The 21,755-nt window shown below is 46.1% G+C and overlaps 1 protein-coding gene across 1 annotated transcript in view; it reads right to left on the bottom strand.

The window, feature by feature from the left end:
• Window positions 1-21,755, bottom strand: part of CACNA1B (calcium voltage-gated channel subunit alpha1 B) — a 414,377-nt gene that overhangs the window by 105,232 nt on the left and 287,390 nt on the right. Inside the window, exons 18-19 of the mRNA XM_056861029.1 lie at window positions 11,446-11,508; window positions 2,839-3,672 (exon numbers count right to left, since the gene is read on the bottom strand). Of these exons, the coding sequence (XP_056717007.1) occupies window positions 2,839-3,672; window positions 11,446-11,508 (897 nt within the window). The remainder of the gene's footprint in view (window positions 1-2,838; window positions 3,673-11,445; window positions 11,509-21,755) is intronic.

Below are 21,755 nucleotides of genomic sequence, written 5' to 3'. Positions count from 1 at the left end.
GGGGCTTTTGCAAAGACCGTCAGCCCTTGAATTGGAATCACTGTCTGCCTCTGTTTAGTAAAAACAAAAAGTTGATCAATCTAGGGAAGATTGCTAGTGTACAGGCTTGGATGTATGTTCAGAGTGTCCTGAAGTTGTAGGAATATTGCAAACACAACCCATGAGCCTGTCTGAATGTAGTTCCAGACTTTGCAGAAAGCAGCAAACAGCATATATATAACTCAAGTGCCTGCTTTTCACACCATCAGCCCAACCATTAATCTGATAGGAAACAGATAGAAGTGAGAAGTAGACTTAATGATCTCCTTATGGAGAGAAAGGTTTGGCTTAGATGACATTAGCAGTCATGTCCAAAGTCCGGCCCGGGGGCCAATTGCAGCTCCTGGGCCGGTTTAATATGGCCCCCCAGCCTGTTTTGCAGAGACAGAAAAGGGGGCGCATGGGGGCTGCGCCTGTGCTTTGCATCCCCGACCAAAGGGGCGACGCTTGGGCAGAGGGTTGCCTCGATTGGCTGTCTCAGCCCCACCCCCCGGAATGAAGGCCAGCAAGTCTGAAACCCTAGAGAGGCCACTTCCTTCTTACCCAGAGCCCGAACGTGGGGATGCGGCCTTTGTTGTTCTGAAGCATGGAAAAGCAGCAGCAGCTCCTCCCGAGTGGGTCAAGGGGGATCCTGAGGATGGGTTGGGGGACTCGAGGGTGGGAAAGGTGGCAGGGGGGGGAAGGGAAATGCAAGGGAGGTCAGAGGCTGGCCCCAATCTGGGAGAGAAAAGACACCCCCACTCACACACAAACACCGAAAAGCCTGGGGGTGGGGGGGCTGCTCCATCTGGCTCTCCTCTTTCCTCCTTCCTCTCTGCAGAAGGCTGGGGTGGGGTGGGGGAGATGCAGCCCCTTCCATGCATTGCGGCGGCCTCGCGAGGGATCCAGATTTGCAGGGTGGGTGGGAGGGAGGAGGGGAGAGACTGGATGGGTCTTGAGTGGGGGGATTGTGAGTCAAGGAAAGGTAGGGGGAGAGGGGGCTGGATTTGGGGGCAGGGAGTGTTTGGAGTCAGACCCTCCAGCAGGTTCTCTCCAAGGCAAGTGGCTGCTTCGAAAGAAGGGATGGGGTGGCGGAAATAAATGACTCCTGGCATGTATCGTGTTTGGAAATGAGGCGTGTTCAAACGTGGCTGAGTCTGCAGAGGGCACCTGTGTTCATTCCAGAGGTCAAAGCCCCGAGCAGAGAGCAAAGAGGTCAGAAGGAAAGAAGAAGGAATTACTGGGACATGATTTATAATGAATTAAGGTTGATATTACAACAAAATATCCCTAAAACAACAGAAATGATGCCATTGAGTATAATACCTGATACTATAGTGAACCAGAGACCTTTTTTGATGTATGCTACTATTGCCGCCAGAATGGTATATGCTAGGAGATGGAAAATGACAGATATACCAAACAAATCGGAGTGGATTGAAAAAATGATGGAATTAGTAGAAATGGCAAAACTTACGGCGTCGGTAAATCAAAAGGATGATAATGAATTTGCAAAAGATTGGGAGGCATGGATTAATTATTGTAGAGATGAACTTAAATGTGATATTAACAAATGTATTTTGATCTAATTCAGAACGGATGTATTGGGCATTGACGGTTTTGTTATAATTGAATTAGAAAAACAATACAAAGAGAAAAAAAATGTTAATTAAAGGAACAGAGGAGGGGAGAGGGGAAGTCAAAGAATTAGACTTTTTACAATATGTAATGAAATGTATAATGATTGTATGGAAAAATAAAAAAATCTTTTTTTAAAAAATAAAGAAGGAAAGAAGAAGGGAAGAGTTGGTTTTTATATGCCCACTTTCTCTACCACTTAAGGGTGGCTTACAATCGCCTTCCCCTCCCCGCAACAGATACCCTGTGAGGTAGGTAAGGCTAAGAGAGCTGTGACTAGCCCAAGGTCACCCAGCTGGCTTCGTGTGTAGGAGCGGGAGAAATAAATCCAGCTCACCAAATTAGCCTCCACCGCTCATGTGGAGTGGGGAATCAAACCCGGTTCTCCAGATCAGACCCCACCGCTCTTAACCACTACACCACGCTGGCTCTCATGGGGAGAAAAACTCCACATTCCTCCCTGCACGGGAGATGTCAGAGTGTTTGAATCTTGGACTCCATGAGAATGAAAACCAGTTTATTTCCTGGCTCAGATGATGGGAGGACAGAATACCCCCGGCATGGTTGAAGGGAGAGAGTTGACAGTCCCAGAGAGGCACATGAGTGGGGGGGGAGGGGGGGAGGAAGAGTTCCTGCTCCCTCCCTACAGAAGGAAGGTTGGAGATTTAGAAGCTGGGGGGCGTCTGGTGAGCTGAAAGGGGCTTTGGGGAAAGGAAGGAATGTAGCCATGGTTTTTGTGGTGGAGTCTGTGGTTATGGGCATAATAAGTATGCCATTTGCAATAAACTTTGCATAAAAGAGTTAATTTGCATTTAATTAATTTAATTAAGAATGTCAGGCAAAATGGTCGGCCCTCACGCATGTTCACTTCATCAAATCTGGCTCTCTTTGAAAAAAGTTTGGACACCCCTGCATTAGCAGATGCAGCCTTAAGTAATAAAGAATAAAGAAGTTCACTCGTCATATCCGCCAGACTGTTTCTTTGTCTGCTCCCCGGCTTCCTACTCTTTCTGCATACTTCTCAACATTAATCTACCGAATTCCAGAACTGAGCACATCATTTGATGCCAAATATGGAATGAGTTCCCGAACTGGCTTTTTCACTTTGAATGTATCATCGGCCTTGACCGTGCCACTCACCCCTGCATCTCCAGGGCAGAGTCTGCCACCCAGCCAACTCACCTTGGCTGGTGATTCCTCAGTTGTTCCTTCTCCCCCAGTTCTCCCTCCTTGTCACCATTCTCCCTTTCCACTGACTCGTACGTCGACAGTGCCTTATGCCGCATCTTGTGCCGTCTGTGAGGTTCTTCGCAGCCCTCTCCTTTAGAGCCTGGATCTCCTTCTCGATTCCCAGGCCTGGATCCTCCTCGGTGTCGCGAACGCCGCTCGGTCTTGGTGCCATTGACCGCGCCGTTGCCTTCTTTGGCTTGTCGCTCTGCTGAGTGCCGGTGGCCGCGGTGGCGCCTGTGTTCCCTCTCGGCTCCCTCTTCCACTGACCCGCGGCGGTGATGCCGTCTACCTCCTTCCTGGGTTCTGCTGTGCTCACTTTTCCCTTCTTTGCCTCCGCCCTCGCCCTCTTTGCTCCGGCTCCTATGAGGCCTGTGGCGCTCCTCTTTATTGTTTGTGCCAGATTCCCCGTTCTCTTCCTTCGGCACGTTGCCCTTTTCCTGCTCGCCAGCCTTGTCTTTCTCTCTGTGTCGATGGTGCTTCCGGGGTCCCTCGGTGCCCTCGGCCGGAGCAGTCTTGGCCAGCTCTGCTGATTCCTGAACATCCGTGGGGCTTAGCTTACTGCCGTTGATGTTGTGGCCTTCGCTGCTCCTCGGCTCAACCACCAGGGGCCGATCCATATGAGTTTTCATGTCTGGACGGATGTGGAGGGTGGTGGCGTAGCGCACCCTGTCCTCTGGATCCAGTTCATTATACAGTGCTTCGCAGCTAGTCCGGAAATTGTGCATACGGATCTGGCTGGTTCTCTGCTCCCACACAGATTTCGATTTGGAGGCATTCTGCTGTTTGCTACAGAAGAGAGGGAGGAACAGGGGAATGGGAAGCAGGGGGAGGAAGGGGAGCAGAGGACAGAGATGGTTACCATTTAGGCAAGACGAAAAGACGACAGCTTCCAGAACTGCAAAATATAGGCAAAATAAACACAGGAGCAATGATGAGATGGCCAGTTGAATACACAAGAGGAGGGGAAGCCGGTGGGGAAACCACAAATATTAATCTGCCCCTCTGGGCTCTCCATCCTGCTGCTGTGAGGTTAGTTGCCTTTGAAAAATTAGTTCATTTAGAGGGATGCCAACCTCCCCAATTAAGGGTCCCGTACCTGTATACCAATGTCACAGCGTTCCATTACTCCTTCCAAACAACCCAAGAACTGTACTCCCCTCTCTGGATCATCCCCATTGTGCCCTCTTGTCATGAGGGAAAGCCAAGGAGAATATAAGGTGGGCTTAAGGAAGAGATGTTTAAAAATAAACCAAATCAATTTGCATCAATAAACTAAATTAAAAGAAGCCTTGCTCGCTGCATTCTGGCCTTGACTTTTCCTGACCACCGGTGTTCCGAACTGTCCATCCTATTCGAACATGAGCAGTAATTTGTTTCTGAAAAACTGATTCATATTTATATGCGGAGGTACGGGAGGCAAGGCCCCCAAGGCCAGCAGAGAGAATAAAGCCACTGGGTCAATATTCCCTTTGCTGATGGGTGAAGTGCTGGGGGAATTGGGGAGAGGTGAACCAAGAGAATCATGTTCTGCTTCTTCTCCCAGGCATCCTTCCCAATTGACTTGCAAAAACTGCAGTGACTCTGCCTTATTCCTTTCACACCTGCCAGGCCCAATGAAACTGCAAGTGCGAAGTGACAGTAGTCATGAAAGAGGAATAAAGTCACAATTGGTAGGAAAGGCAGCTGCAATTGGCATGGGGGAAAGGGAGCATCAGTGGTGGGACTCATGGATGGCCTGCACCCAAGTGCCAAAAAAAACCTTGCAGTGCCCCAAAAAACAACAACCTTGCAGCCAGCCCTGGAAACAGTTTCTCTTCCTGTAAAGCACATATGAAGGAACCAAATGGGAAGGGCTAACATGTGGTAACATTAACATGGCAAAGAACCATGTCATTGATGGCTCAGTATTGTCGTACATATATTGTCATAGGTGGTGGGAAGAAGCTATGGGTAACAGCAGGGCATCACCTCCAAGATCTGTGCCAAAGGGCTTTTAAAAATTTTAATTGTGATAGGCCCATAATTAAAGTGTGTTGAAGACTCAAGCCATCATTGTGTTCAAATCCAGCTGTTGTTTCTTGGAATGTGATTTTTTTTGGCACTTTTTTTAAGCACTCAGGATGAAGTGTGCTCTCTTCAAAGGAAAATGGAAGACAAAGTATAATAACTATGACACCTTTAGAACCTCAAGCTAAAACACTTCTGATTTGCTAACAGTTTACTTTTCCTTTTTAAAAAAAACAGGTAAGGTGATTTTAGAATGTTTATTTATTTATTTATTTTAATTTCCACCCCACCCTCCATCCCCAACCAAAGCAGGGCCCAGGGCAGCTAACAACATAAAAGGTTAATTTGCAGCAGTCTGAATTCAGAATGACTTACAGAATTCAGAATGACAACTAAATTGCAAGCTAAATGCCCTTGCAATAGCAACCAGTTATCTCTTAAATCTGCAAATTCTGTGAAAGCTAAGATTTGTGGGCAGAGGGGAAATCTCCCATCAGAGCCACACGTTCCAGTGTGCATGACCCTCAGCTCAGTGCCAGAATATAAGGTTTGCGTCCAGAAAATCCTGGGTTTTATCCCAACTATCTCATGGTGGCACTATCAGATCCATGACTACAACAGAGGTTCAATTCTCCTCCATGGAATGTAGTGCCTTTAGCCTATGTTGGTTGGCATGCCAATTGAGGTTTCTCCTTCAGAGGCATGACCTAGCCACAAGTATTCTGATCACATCCATGGCCAAATTGTGATAACACATTTTGTGCTGGGTTGCCTCTGCAATATTGTTGTGTGGTGCAAATTAAGGGGAGCTTATTTTGCCAGTTGTAAAAGAACTGCACCAATTCACTGAAGAGCACAATTCCAAAGGGCTGGTGGTTTACTTTTAAAGCCCTAAATTGTCTGGATCCAGGGCAGCTAAAATACTGCCTGAGCTAAGGTTATCCATGGAGGCCCTGCCCGCTGGGCTCCATCTTCTGAAGGAAGCCAGACTTCTCTGCTTTGGCATATTAACAATGGAGCTCCCTCCCCTGGCTAATGCCAAGCTTCTTAATTTTCCAGTTAATGGCGAACGCATTTCCTTTTCCCTAGGATGTTGGTATTTTTTAACAATCTCCCTCGGGATGATAAAGGGGTTCCATCCGCAACAGATTTACACCCCACTGACTTCAATGTAAGTCTGCTTAGGATGGTACTATAAATTTGCCTCCTACGTGGCCTGTAAATGTTTTATTAGCGATCCTTCCTACTGTCAATATTTTAATACTGTTGCCTATTGGGGTTTTTTTTTTTTAACAGCTGGTCTTGTTAGTTGTGATAGATTGGTGTGTTTCATTGTTTTAATTATGCTGGAAGCAGCTTCAGTAGCAGGTCTAGCTGTTTGTGTGGAGGTGTAATAAATATTTAAAATGAATGGTTAAATGGCATTGAAGTAGCAGGGCAGTTCTCTCTAGGATCAGAGGAGCATGCCTATTATATTAGGTGCTGGGGAACACAGGCAGGATGCTGCTGCTGCAGTCGTCTTGTCTGTGGGCTTCCTGGAGGCCACTGTGTGAACAGACTGCTGGACTTGATGGACCTTGGTCTGATCCAGCATGGCCTTCCTTATGTTCTTATGTTCAGTTAGAGAGATGCTGCCATTGTCAGTCAGAGTTAACAACGCTGGGTTAGAAGGACAAGTGGCATGAGCCAGTTTCCTGTCCAAACCTTGCAAATGGATCTGCATGGGCTATTCCACACGTGTAGCAGAACGATGTTACAGAATGGACTGCACCACTTCAGACTGCAAGGGAGGGATTACAGCAAGTTCCTCTGCATTAATAATTTGCCATAAGTGGGAAACGATCACAGAACGTGAAGAGTTAGGCTAGAATCTTTCTCCCTGATCTGCTCATTATCTTTAGTCTGGGGAGTTTTTACACAGAGAAGCATAAAATAAAAATGAGTTTTCCCACCTGCAGTCTGAAGTGGAGCAGCCCACTCTACCATCTCCGAATTCTACCACCTCATTCTGCTGCGGTTGTAGACCAGGGCTGTCTCAGGAGAAAGGAAAAGACAAAAGAAGAAGAAAACGCTCTTGGCATTCTGTGTGCACGTGTGTGTGTGTGTGTGTGTAAGCAGGTCACTCATGTGAGCAATTTATGTATTCCAGCAATGCATAACTAGCATTAATATAAATCAAAGAAAATTTTGCTCCTGACTTCAGCAAACTCTCTGGCGGATAATATATGAGTCAGACTTTCTCTTGTGACATATCACGTGGCAACACTCAAGCAGATCGCAAACACACAAATATCAAAACGTTACATTCACAGGTTATGAAGAGCGAGAGTAAATGCATTTAGTAATGAATGAATCAACTGCTAACCTTGGGAAAGGCCACAAACATTGTAATTTTGGACCCATGCAACAGCGCCCCGCTGCACTAAGCCTCTGGGGAAGATCTGGACTCGAAAGCAACTTTTTAACCTGCCCCTTACTGGTCCTACCAATTTTTAATCTCTTGAAAAAGTCTGGTCATTCTCATAAGAAAAAGATTGTTTCCCCATATTATCAAAAATGATATACTCCACACTTTAAGTCAACATTTCTCTTTTGAATGTTGCATGCAATGCACAGGCATGCATGACACCAACATTGGCAAGTCTTTACTGCTAAAAGGCCTGAAGTCTTTCTGTTATGCAGCCAGGCCACCTAAGAAGGGACCAGATTGTTCAGTAAAATAAATTTTCAGTTTCTGGCCCACTGGCTGAAGTACAGAATGGCGCTCAAGATTTGAGCAGGTTTTATGCCAATAAAGGTTTTGATATTGATATTTGATATTGATTGATTTGAGCAGGTGGACATACATATTTCATAAACAATAAACAAAAATAAAGCTAACTACAATGCAATGTGTGAGGCTCATCTCTGCCCCAGTTAGGGTTGCCAGGTCCCTCTTCACCACCAGCAGCAGGTTTTTGGGGGTGGAGCCTGAGGAGGGCGGTGTTTGGGGAGGGACTTCAATGCCATAGAGTCCAATTGCCAAAGTGGCCATTTTCTCCAGGTGAACTGATCTCTATTGGCTGGAGATCAGTTGTAATAGCAGGCGATCTCCAGCTAGCACCTGGAGGTTGACAACCCTAGCCCTAGTCACCATGACCCCCAAAAAGGGTCAGGGCCACTCCCTCCTCCTCCTGAGCGGCCCTGGCCCGATCTGGGACTTCCTGTCGTTCCTGAGGCCTCATATCGAGAGGAGAGGGCATTTTTTGCCCCTCATCTCCACCTGTTCTGCCTCCTCCTTTCACTGTTCTCACAGAGTCTGCAGAGGAGTCCTCGGACCTCTCCTGTTGAGGTTTTAAACATCCCCAGACAGGCACTGCAAACCTCTCCTAGCTCCTCAGTCTCCAGCATATCTTTTGCCCTGGCAATGCCATCGCCTATGCTGACTGGGCCTCTTTTCCCTGCAACTCCCACCATTTTGGCCAGGCTCGGCGCCACGTAGGGTTGCCAACTGCCAGGTAGTAGCAGGAGATCTCCTGCTAATTCAACTGATCTCCAGCCGACAGAGATCAGATCACCTGGAGAAAAATGGCTGCTTTGGCAATTGAACTCTATGGCATTGAAGTCCCTCCCCAAACCCCTCCCTCTTCAGGCTCTGCCCCCAAAATCTCCCGCCGGTTGAGAAGAGGGACCTGGCAACCCTAGTGCCACGGGGTGCTTGCCATGAACGTTGCCCCGTTGGCATTCCCAGACAGAGCGTCATCAGGGGTGGACTGCTTCTCGGTCCTTGGGTGAGGCTGACCAAGAAGGCAAGCCTCCAACTTAAAGATAAAACTAACAAGGCCCTACTCCCACATCTACAATCTAACAAACCTCTGTTCTGAAATATTCCCAGATTAACTTCCATGGTTTCAAGTTCCACGCACATCACAGTGAAGCATCTTGAAAAGGGACAGATTTATTGTGGCCAGACCTTTTGCGGACTGGAGGCTAGAGAAGCTTTAGCCACAATGAATACATTTGTCTTTAAAGTGCCATAAGACTCTTTGTGGGCTTTAGAGCAACAGACTCACATGGCTGCCAATATACTGCAGGAGAAGTATGCATTCTGCTGACAGCGCCTTACTTGCTGTTTTAATTGGTTTTCAAATATATTAAGAGTACACATTTGCTACTTAAAAGGCAATTAACTCAGAGGTGCAAAGTGGCCCCCTTGTGTTTGAATGCTGGAGCACTATAAATGAAACCTGACTGCTCTTAAAAGTGCAAATGGGAACTCGCTGTAGGACAATCATTCAGGGATTAACAAGCCCCTTGCACATTCTTTGCATCCTCCATAGGAACCGTAAGGCTACAAGAGGATAACACTTTGCAGAATCTGTAAATACCTGGGCCAAAGGAATAACACTGTAGATGTGGCTACTGCTGTTGCATTGTGTCCTCTTTCCCTGTTATCTCTACGACTGGCTACTAGGGAAGCACGAGATCCTAAGTACATTATGCTGGCATTTGCTCTGGTATAGTGGAACATTGTAACTAGACCAGAAGATCAGCCTCTAGGAAGGGTTTTGTTCACTTAGGTTGTGTACAGGGGGTGGGGGGGATCTCCATAGGAGCCAGCATGACCCCACACTGGCGTAGGTGCCACTTTATCACAGGGTAAAAACACACCGGCTCAGGGGCAAACACGCCGGCGTAAGTTGCCATGTTGAACCATTTGGTGAACAAACTACCCTCCACCAAGTCCCAATTCTTCTGTTCAGATTGTACCACTTCAGTGCCCCTGCTTTGCAACCTCAGTAGAAGACTCAGCAAGTATCACGCAGTAACTGCCTGGGACATCTGGGGTTCCGGCCAAATACTCTGAAGGATCACACAGTTGATAAACATCTTTCAGTCTGACAGCAGCGATGAAGCAACCACATGATGATTTGTAAAGCAAAGTGGGTGGCAGATGGTTAGCGCCCTGTGCACAGCAAAGGATAACTCAGGGCTTACTTGGAATTTGCAGTTCCTTTGTCCTGCAGTTTCTGGGTCCCCAGGCCTTAAATTGAGCCCCACAGAGCTGTCTTACATGATCAGGTGCTGGACCATTTCAGGTGACAAATTTCAGCGCTCTGGCAAATCCAATGCTCCCAGCCTGTAGGAAACCAGCACGGCTAAGCTAGAATTCTTCTTCTCGTCACACAACTTTCCCTTTTTAAATGTAGGGATTTGAGCCTAGCAGTCCAAAGTCAGCTAGGAAAATGATGCTTAACCCCTCCCCCTCAAAGTTGCAGGCACAACCAGCAAGGCATTGAAAAGGAACTCTCTCTTCTCAGCACGCTCCACAGCTAGGGTTGCCAGGTCCCTCTTTGCCATCAGCGGGAGATTTCTGGGGCAGAGCCTGAGGAGGGCGGGGTTTGGGAGGGACTTCAATGCCACAGAGTCCAATGGCCAAAGTGGCCATTTTCTCCAGGTGAACTGATCTCTATCGGCTGGAAATCAGTTGTAATAGCAGGAGATCTCCAGCTAGTGCCTGGAGTTTGGCAACCCTATCCACAGCCAGCCTCCATAATCAGTGGCAGGACTCCACCCACACATGACCAAGGTCAGAAGTGGCTCAAACTCCCATAGCTTCCCCCCTCCAGCCAAATGTCCCCAAGTTAGGGTTGCCAGCTCTGAGCTGGGAAATACCTGGATATTTTAGGGGTGGAGCCTGAGGAAGGCGGGGTTTGTAGAAGGGAGGGACTTCAATGCCATAGAGTCCAATTGCCAAAGTGGCCATTTTCTCCAGGGGAATTGATCTCTATCGGCTGGAGATCATTTGTAATAGCGGGAGATCTCCAGCCACCGTCTGGAGGTTGACAACCCTACATCAAGTGCATGCTGTCTCCCAACCAGACAGCAACCCATCTCAGCAATTAATTAATTAGATATTCCACAGAAACAGCACACCACTGGGTCTACAGCATTTTAAAATACAACAGAGCTTGCTGAGTGAGAAGAAGGCAATCCCTCCCAGCCATACTTCAATTTTGGGGGAGAAAGGAGGGTCATTTAATGTTGGTCCTTGTACAGCCAAAGACATCGGTGGCTTAAAAGAGAATCCATGGACTGACTCAACTAAGCAGGTTCATATCTCGATATGCACTGTAATGATTCCTGAGGCAGCCTCGCCATTGAACTTTTTTGGGGAGGAAAAACCAAAAACCAGAAATTCAACTGGTGTGAGGGGAGAGGGGGGGACAGAAAACCATCTGACCAGACCACTTGGGAATCAAGAGAAGCCACAAAACAAGAGCACAAGGGGCAAGAGGGCGAATAAAGGAGAACGCACAAAGTGCATGCAAGCGTATGAAGGAAGGGGGGGGGAATGAAAAGACCAAAACTCACACAACTGAGTTGCTTTACGAGCAACTCGCAAGCATTACAGGGTAATGCTGTCCACTTTCTACTCCAGCAAATTATTCCACGATAAAGTGAATGGCTTGAACAACAGTATGCATAAGGAGGGGAGGGGGAGAAATCTAATCGTATGTATGTCAATCATCAATCTTATGTACTGAACATTGTATACAGAGGGCAACTCACGGTGAATTTACGCTGGAGACTGACGAGCTGCGAGAAACAGTACCTCGAGTTTGCTTTACAAAACTGCACATGCAAGAAAACAAAAGAACAAAAAACAAAAAGTGAGAAGAAAACAGCCCCCCCAAGGAGAATAAGAAAGCTGAGAGACATCCCGAGGAGACTCGGACAGGCTCCGGGTCCCGTCAGGCGGAGGCTGGAGCGTGCATCTCAAACGGAGGCCAGGCAAGCTTCAAGAAAGGGTGCAGCCCCAGAGCCACCGTCTGCTAGCTGAAAAGGGAAAATATCAAACCCAAACTATACAAAAGTAGACCCCAAACCACAAAGATATCAAAATACTATTGCTTTTATATTTATGCCTCTCCATCCAAAAAAAACCTATTACCGTCTATCTTTGAAGGTGGAGTTAAGTAGTAAGTTCTAATAAAGGTACCTGTATAGGATTGTCATGTGCCTCTTCGCCACTGGTGGGAGGTTTCTGAGGCGGGGCCTGAGGAGGGCGGGGTTTGGGAAGGGGAGGGACTTCAATGCCATAGAGGCCAATTGCCAAAGCGGCCATTTTCTCCAGCAAAAGAGATTTCTAGTGGCTCAAGGTCAGTTGTAACTGCAGGAGATCTCCAGCTAGTACCTGGAGGTTTGGCAATTCATCCTTTACCACATCATCCTTTCCAGGCTTGGAGTACAGAAAACATGACACTGGGGCAGAAATGTCTCATCTTTTACCCTCTGCTAAAGCTGGTTAGATATGCCTCATCATCATCTTCCCATCTATTCTGAGTTTAGCAGCTCTTGCATGGGTTGAGTAGAGGATGCTGTGAGGACTGCAGAGGAACATTCTCTTTTGGTACACCTTTGAACATTCTCTTTTGGTACACTGAGCCTGCTAGAGGCATCGATGAAGGGCTGTGAAGGCCAGACAACATCACACCGCAGACCTGATGCAAAGGCCATCTTAACTACGTAGCACCCCATCAATTACAGCAGTTCACTATGCTCTCAGCTATAAATCTTAAATCCTTCTTAGCACTATGACTCTGACCGCTTATCCTCTATTGGAGCTGGATACAAAACAGCAGCTGCATCTGTAGTATTATTTAAAATGCCTCATGGGTTTGTGTATGATGGTGAAAGCCATTTTCTCATTTCAGGTCTGCTTGACCAACTTCAAACACTAAAAAGGTGGATAAAAGCATGGGTGGTTATGGCAGCTTAAAAAAACCCAAAAAAACCAGAAGGTTATTATAGGCTAAAGAAGGTAAAATTTGGTCCCCTATAAAGACAACCTATTACGGCAGTTCACTATGCTCTCAGCTATAGATCTTAAATCCTTCTTAGCACTATGACTCTGACCGCTTATCCTCTATTGGAGCTGGATGCAAAACAGCAGCTGCATCTGTAGTATTATCCAAAATGTCTCATGGGTTTGTGTATGATGGTGAAAGCCATTTTCCCTATAAATTCACTGTCTGAAGGTTTGGGTATTACATCACATTACAGAGGGAAGAAGAAGAAGAAGAAGAAGAAGAAGAAGAAGAAGAAGAAGAAGAAGAAGAAGAAGAAGAAGAAGAAGGAGGAGGAGGAGGAGGAGGAGGAGGAGGAGGAGGAGGAGGAGGAGGAGGAGGAGGAGGAGGAGGAGGAGGAGGAGGAGGATAGTTTTCATACGCCGACTTTCTCTACCACTTAAGGGAGATTCAAACCGGCTTACAATCACCTTCACTTCCCCTTCCCACAACAGACACCCTGTGAGGTGGGTGGGGCTGAGAAAGCTGTGACTAACCCAAGGTCACCCAGCTGGCTTCGTGTATAGGAGTGGGGAAACAAATCCAGTTCACCAGATTAGCCTCCACCGCTCATGTGGAAGAGTGGGGAATCAAACCCAGTTCTCCAGATCAGAGTCCACCTCTCCAAACCACAGCTCTTAACCACTACACCATGCTAATTCACCCTGAATCGCCAGTTATAATCTAATGGCAGTCCACTATCTTTTCTAAGGCTTCCAAGGCTATGGTTCTCTTTTCCTATTACCAGATTGGCCAACTGGAAAAGATTTTTTATGTTTAGTTATATGCTATCAATCTGAACTTTAATTTCTTAATAGCAACCTTAACTCTTTGTAACTAACAATAGAACATATTTGAAATCTAATTATTTCTCTGGATAATGACGAAAACATAATTTACTTCTCAGCTCTTTCTAAATGAAACACGTTTGATCTTATAGTATTGTCAGTTTTTTAAAAAAAAAAACGCATGTTAGCTAAAAGTTGTAAACTAGTTTCTGGAAACTTGTTTGGTAAATGTGGCTTGAACCTAGTAGGGAAGAAAAAACTGAGTGCTTTGTCTCAGTGGTCTAATTCCATATCTGTAATCCCAGAGATGGGAGAGAAAGGCCTTACAAACCAGAGCAGCATCTTTTGAATTACCAAATTAAAGGATCTTGGGTCGCAATACTCAAAGTTTCACTGTTCATAGCAACGTCACTGACACCAGTGGGCATGTACTGAAGTTAGCTTATTTGGAGATTACAGTCTTCATTTTGATGGCTACAAAAGAGCTTGTGGAACAACAATCTTTGGAATGGTACTCCGCCATAACATTAATTTTATTCACCTCTGAAGGGTTGATTTTAATGGGATACTGTTAAGAAGAGATCACCATTTGGATGGTAGACTAAGCCAGCCAGTGTATTTATAGTCCAAAATCCAGTTCAGTGACTAGCTGAATACATCTTCGGAACTGTCACACTTGGCTTCCTTTCAGGCCATGGTGGAAGAACTCTTGCACACAATCCTCCCTACCAGGCATATTAGGCATATGCTCAGAGGCTCAAGCTGCATGGGCCTTGTCCCTCAACAAAGGGAGGAGGAAAATGACACAAAGTAAGTCCATCTCGGCCAGGAACTTACTGCTCACACCATGCCTTATACAGTGGAAATGAACCCACACCTCTGTTCCATCACAGAATGACAATCATTGGCTGAGTCAATGTGTGGCCTCGTCCTTAGAAGTGGAAGGATTGGACTTCCTGCTTAGAGCTACTTACCGACAGGAACCAACCAGAGCCCCCTCCCCCAACCAGGGGAAAGAAGAAAGAACCTTGAAGATTACACGGTCGGGGTAAGAAGAAGAAGAGTTGGTTTTTATATGCCGACTTTCTCTACCACTTAAGGGAGACTCAAACCGGCTTACAATCACCTTCCCTTCCCCTCCCCGCAACAGACACCCTGTGAGGTTGGTGGGACTGAGAGAGCTCTAACAGAGCTGTAACTTGCCCAAGGTCACCCAGCTGGCTTCGTGTGTAGGAGTGGGGAAACAAATCCAGTTCACCAGATTAGCCTCCGCCGCTCATGTGGAAGTGTGGGGGAATCAAACCCGGTTCTCCAGATCAGAGCTGAGTCATGCCTAGATCACAAAAAGGTTAAAAAAAACAGACTGACAGAGAAAGGTATCACCTCACTGTCAACATATGTCAAAGTTATGCCTAGTCTGCAGTTTGCTAAACAGATCATACTGATCAGAGTGACAGCTAAGTCATGTGATGATGCTGGTCTGATCCAGTTTGTACAGCCAGGAATGGGGATTTCCAGAATGACTCATCTCAGGTGAACTGTGATTGGTCATGAATGTGTATATAAGTCTGTATAGTGAATGTAAGTTACCTCTTGCTGAAATATATATGCTGGCGGAGCATGCTGTTGCTCAGAGCTGTGAATGTTAACAGCCAAAAGACTCTGTGTAGATATTGTAAATAAACTGTACATAGCAGAACTGCGTGGTGTGAAGTTGCTACCAGGTAAACTCCTGAAGTCCAGACAAGCTGTGCGCGACACTCACATGTCTTAGTAGTGCACATCACCGAACTGGCCGTATGAGCAGTGTCATTAAAGTATTGCACATCACATGGACACATGTCCATACAGTTAGAAGAAAGATTGCAAGGAAAGAATCAGCAAAATAGAGCCAAGATCTGCAGCAATGCCTATATGATTCTTTCAGCAAAACATGAAAATATATTCAGATATTTTTCTCTTTTTTGCATGAACAAGCCTCCATGCCTGACCACTAACGCTGAACAGTTCCCAAAAACAAATGGAACATGCTGAAATGTTTGTCTTGAAGGAAGAACACTTTTCTCTGTGCCACCATAAACGTGTGCAAAAAGGTCTGATGAGATGCCTTGGTAAAAAAAAAAAAAACTAAAAAATGTAAGCGGGCTACCATCTCAGGATGTCGATATCCATCTGGCAAATCAAAGCCAGATTTTGTAATCAGACTGAGCACCTCCCTTGCGTTTTGTGTTGCCAGCCAATTTTGTAGTTCTATTACCTATTGAAGAGCAAGAGGTCCAGTTGCCACGCAAATCAATGAGACTTACAATCCTAAACAGAATTACTCCCTCCTAAATCCACTGACTTCAGTAGATTTAAAAGGGTATAACTTGGCTTAGGATTGCACTGTTAAACAACTGTATTACATAGAATGCTTTCCAAATAGAAAATACTCAAGGGAGATTGCTCTGCAATATGAATGATATTGAAAGTCAGCCTGAAGACTTCATACTTAGCTGATTCATTGGTTATTTTCAGGCATGGTTGTAGAATTCTCCTACGGTGAACAGGAGCTTTCTTTTATGCATTTTTTTTACAGAATATACACAGTATTTATACATACAACATGCCATTGATACGTACATTTTGCATAAAAGCATATGATGCTGACATTAAAACATAAGTTAATGCTGAAAATTCAGGAAAATTTCTCTGTGAAGAAACAGAAAGTGGCATGACAATTAAAAAAAAAAAGCCATGAGTTCAGTTTGCACAAGGGAGAAGCAAAATCAAAACAGGGATATCAGAACCAAACCAGCAAGTGTGTAATATTCAATAGCATTCCTGCAGGTGTGAATCAGTCTGTGTCAGTTGACATTCCCTGACCCCAACAAAAGTTCCCAGGTTGGACTTGCTCATTGGTCTGAGCAACTAGTGAATTTGCTTCTGCTTAGCTGAAGATAGGCTTCACCTTACTCCCCCCACCCCACCACTCCCCGCCTTGCCTTTAACTGCATAGAACCAAGATCAAATAGGTGTTGCTGCCATTGCATGGTTCATGCTAGGAGATCCTGTGTTAGAGGTAGGTTTTGTTCCAACCACTGCTACCTAGCAAAGTCAGGAATGGGGCTTGTGTGAGTTTGGGGGCGGCAAAATGTGATCATTCAGTTGCAACCTATTTTTCTCATTTAACAGATCCAAAAGAAAGGAGGGCATATATGTTAACAAGATTCAATGTGTTACCCTCATCAATATTACAGGGGGGATTTCAATCAGTACCACTCACTGCAAGGTTATGCCCCTGTGGAATGAATCACATAGAATCGGTTGCACATGTTCTTTTGCACTGCCCCCTTTATCAGAAAATCCACCTTAAGTTAATCAACCCATTGTTCGCTGGTAGGGAATGGGCACCCAGTTGAACGCAAGGCAGCCTTTCTTATGTCTACTCAGGATGTGGCCACAATTGACCATGCAGCCAAGTTTTTGCAACATGCAATGTGGATCCATAAAAGATACTGTAAACGGGAACAGGCAAGCTCTGTTGAGTAAAATTGTGTGATTATGTTCTCTGCAGGTATTGTGTATGCCAATAAAGGTTTTGATTGATTGATTGATTGACTGATTGATTGATTGATTGACTGCTACCTTCTGAGACTTAGGAGTGGTGCTTACTGTTTTTGTTTCTGATTCGGTCCACTAGTGGGTCAGCTCACTTCCACTCTCGTTGAATGTATGGTGAACTTATATCATTTTGTTGTCTTTAACCATAGCCCTTTTTATACATGGCTCTGGTGCCTGTCAGGCAGGATAAAAGAATTTGGAGGAGAAGCTCAAAGTGACAGATGTGTCAACTGTCTACACAAATTATGGGCAAAAGAGGCTTCGAGAAGAAAGAGTTGCCCAAGAGGGTAGGAAAAGGTTCTCTTTGATGCAAGGAGTTGAAAATGGTTTTTAAGAGAGCTTTTGATAGAACTTCAAACTGCAAGTCGTAGAAACCTTGAATGGTTGTCAAGAAGCTGGGCCAAGCCAAGAACAAGACCATGGGATCCTGTGAAATTTAGACAAGCTCACCCTGAAAGGCTGTTTTCCCTAAGGGACCATTTCTCCCCTTCCCTAGCAGCCATTCCTATCACCAAACCAAATGCACCAACAACTCAGCTAATTGTTCCCACGTGGTAGTCTGTCCTAGAGGCAGACTTGCCTAATTAGGTTCATCTTGGAACTGGGCTCAAAAACATTTCAAAAAATACTACCCAGTGTGCCCTGGGCATTTGGACACAGCTGGAACAGTGTCCAAAGCTCTGGAAAGCAAAGAGAGGGAGGGACAGACTTTTCCTATTCATTTGCCTTGCTGTCTGCTGTCATTGTCTGCTGTCATTGAGAGCCAGCATGGTGCAGTGGTTAAGAGTGGTGGTTTGGAGTAGTGGATTCTAATCTTGAGAACTGGGTTTGATGCCCTGCTCCTCCACATGAGCGGAGGATGCTATTCAGGGGAACTGGATTTGTTTCCTTACTCCTACATATGAAGCCTGCTGGGTGACCTTGGGCTAGTCACACTCTCTCAGCCCCACCTACCTCACAGGGTGTCTGTTGTGGTTAGGGGAAGGGAAGGTGATTGTAAGCTGGTTTGATTCTTCCTTAAGTGGTAGAGAAAGTTGGCATATAAAAACCAACTCTTCCTCTTCTTCGCTTTTCTTCTTTTTTTTCTAGCTTACACAGGCACATACATGTACCTGCCTTCTACAGAGTCAGAACACTGCTTTATAAAAGTCAGTATTGTCTGTTTTGATGGGCAGCATCTCTCCAGGATCTTGGGTAGTGGTCTTTCAGACCACCTTCTACCTTAGCATTTTACCAGCAGGTGCTAGGGACTGAACCTGGGACTTTTGTGCAAGCAAAGCAGATGCTCTGCCAGTGAGCCACAGCCCAATTTCGTGGGGAAGTTGAGGAGAAGAGAGGAGTAACATAGGGAAGTAGGGAAAGAAGAGATCTTCTTCATTACATGCATATAATCTAAGTTGGAGAAGAATTCAGGGGAGTAAGGCTAGCCACTGCATTGAAGGTAAGCACTGCACGTTGCTGTTGCTTGTATGCAGTACAAGTTGAGGCAGCATGTCTACTCTATGCAAATGAATAGTTTGCACAATATACAATATGAATGTATTAAGAGGACAATGTTGCCAAAGCCAACTCATAAAACAATAAAAAGACAATGATAAACAGAAAAGGCAACAAATCACAAAACAGGAATGAGTGAGCCAACAACACAACAAAAAGAAAGGAAAAAAAGCAAAAGTTACATACAAAAAAAACTCATGTCCCCAAAAAACCATCCTAAAAATGTGGAAGCGAGGCCCACGGAGGCTACAATTCATCATAAATTATCTCCCAGGATACAGTGGAACTAATTTAATGACCATGAACAGCTTGATATGTTCCTATCTCTGGGAAAAACAGAGTTTCACTTGCCTGTAACTGTTGTTCATCTGGTGGATCTTCTATGCAGGCACACATTGGGACTGCGCAGGTGCAGGCCAGCCATGGATAAGATTTGTCAGCTTCTAGCAAAATCTAAGAGAGTGCTCCCCCTCCCCTTGGGGCATGCAATCTCCCCGCCCATCAGTCACATGACCCAAGGGAGAGGGAGCACTCTTCCCTCCAGTTCTCCAACCTGCCGCCACGGAACCAACCACCGGTCTAGCGGAGAGGTCCCACAGTGGGGAAGGAGGGAGGGATATGTGCCTGCAGAGAAAATCCACCAGATGAACAACAGTTACAGGCAAGTGAAACTCTGTTTTTCATCTGCGTGGCTTCTATGCAGTCCCACATTGGGAGAGTAGCGAGCTCGCTTACCAGGATGGTGGGTGTGGGACAGTCACCGAAATAAAGACTGCAGTACGGCACGTCCCACGGCTGCATCTCTTGCTGAGTCCACATCCACAGCGTAGTGTCTCATAAATGTGGAGGACATGGACCAGGTGGCAGCCTTACAGATGTCCCGGAGATCTATCTTGGAAGAAAAGGCGATGGAAGCCGCATACGCTCTGGTAAAATGTGCCTTAATCATAGGAGGGCATTCTTGGTGAGCAAGATCATAGGCCAATTTGATGGTTGACGTGATCCACCTCGAGAGGGTCTGAGGAGAAGCACGACAACCTTTACGGTGTCCCCCAAAGCAAACAAAAAGGTTGTTGTCCTTACGGAAATTCTGAGACCTCTTAATGTAAAAAAGGAGGGCTCTTCGGACATCGAGGGAGTTTAACGCTCTATCAGCATCGGAGGATGGGTGAGGGAAAAACACAGGGAGGATGATGTCCTGGGTAAGGTGGAAGGCTGATACGACCTTGGGTAAAAAGGAGATCTTTGGCTTCAATACCACCCTATCCGAGTGGAACTTAGTATAAGGAGGGGACTGTGACAGCGCTGATAAGTCGCTTACCCTCCTTGCTGAGGTAATTGCAACCAAAAAGGCCGCCTTAAATGATAGTGGAGCCATTTCACAAGTGGCTAACGGCTCAAACGGAGGTCTTATGAGCTGTGAAAGGACTAAGGATAGACTCCACTGAGGAACGGGCGGAGTGACGGGAGGATACAAATTAGTGAGACCTCTCAAAAACGTTTTGGAAAGGGGATGAGAAAAAAACCAATATCTGGGTGAAAAGCCGAAATTGCAGCTAAATAAACTTTAATGGATGAATTAGATAAACCATCATCTTTGAGGGTTAACAGATAATCAAACACAGTAGATAGTGGGCAAGTAATTGGTGACACATCTTTGACCTTAGTCCAATTAGAAAAATGTCTCCATTTAGCATCATAGGATCACCGTGTGGAGGACTTCAAGGAGTGCAATAAGACCTTAACTACTCTGTCAGACCACTGCCCTGGGGCTGCACCCTCCAGGCAGCGAGTTGCAGGTCCGGGGGGGGAGTGGGAGGGATCCCTCGGAAGGAGGATGTAGTTCCCTTGCGCAAGTGACATGAGTACTGCGAACCACAACCTCCTGGGCCAAAACGGAGTGACAATGATGGCATCTGTCCTGCCATGGTTCAACTTGGCTAGGACTTTGTGAAGTAGAGGGAATGGGGGAAAGAGATAGAAAAGAGCCCCGTTCCAAATTGCTTGAAAGGCATCTCCCAGTGAGCCCGGGCTGGCTCCCGCCCTCGAGTAAAACCTGTGACACACAGAGTTGAGGTGTGTGGCAAAAAGGTCTATTTGCAGGTAACCCCACTGACGTAAAATTTTGTGGAGACAGTTGTTGCTTAAGGTGAGCTTGTGCGTTTGATTGGGAAGGCGACTCAGAGCATCTGCTAACGTGTTACTCTTGCCTGTGATGTGAATTGCCACGAGAGTAGCGTGGTGAGCTATGGCCCATTCCCAAATGTTGCTGGCCTCTTTGGAGAGCGAAACAGACCCTGTGCCGCCCTGCTTGTTTATATAATACTGGGCGGTGGAGCTGTCCGTAGCGATCTGAACGTGATGCCCGTCCAGATGCCCTGTGAATGAAGACAGAGCGAGACGGATGGCACGAAGTTCTAATAAATTTATGTGCAACCTGGATTCTAGGTGCAACCGAGTACCCCGTGATGTAAGGTTACCACAATGAGTCCCCCATCCTGAAAGGGAAGCATCTGTGAACAGGTGCCTCTCAGGGGAAGGACAATGAAAGGGGACTCCTGAGAGGATATTGACATCATGCGCCCACCATTGCAGGGAGGAAATAACGTATCTGGGAATAGATAGGCATTTGTGTTGGGGATCGACACTGAGCCTGAACGCCCAGAGGAACCAGTTTTGGAGCGGGTGCATATGGAGCCGTGCAAACTGTACCACAGCCATGGTGGAGGCCATAAGGCCTAACAACTGTTGAATATGATAGGCTGTCTGAAAGCGTTTCTTAGTGAACCTAGCCACCAGTTTCTGAATGGCACAACCTCTTTGTACAGGGAGGAAGGCCCTGGCTTGCTCAGCATCCAAATGTGCTCCGATGAAGGTCTGTACTTGTGCAGAGACGAGTTTGGACTTTGAAAAATTAACTAAAAGACCCAGATTGTTAAGGACTGAAAGGACTAAATCTACTTGTGTGGTCAACTCCGACTGAGACGGACCCACGACTAACCAATCGTCGAGGTAGGGAAATATTACACAACCCTTCAGGGCAAGGTGGGCTACCACAACCGCAAGGCACTTTGTAAAGGTCCTGGGGTTGTAGACAACCCAAAAGGCAACACATTGTACTGGTAACATTTTCTGTTGCATTCAA

Source organism: Euleptes europaea, chromosome 14 (assembly GCF_029931775.1).
Source record: "Euleptes europaea isolate rEulEur1 chromosome 14, rEulEur1.hap1, whole genome shotgun sequence".
NCBI lineage: Eukaryota > Metazoa > Chordata > Lepidosauria > Squamata > Sphaerodactylidae > Euleptes > Euleptes europaea.
This window is presented reverse-complemented; position numbering and strand designations above follow the sequence as displayed.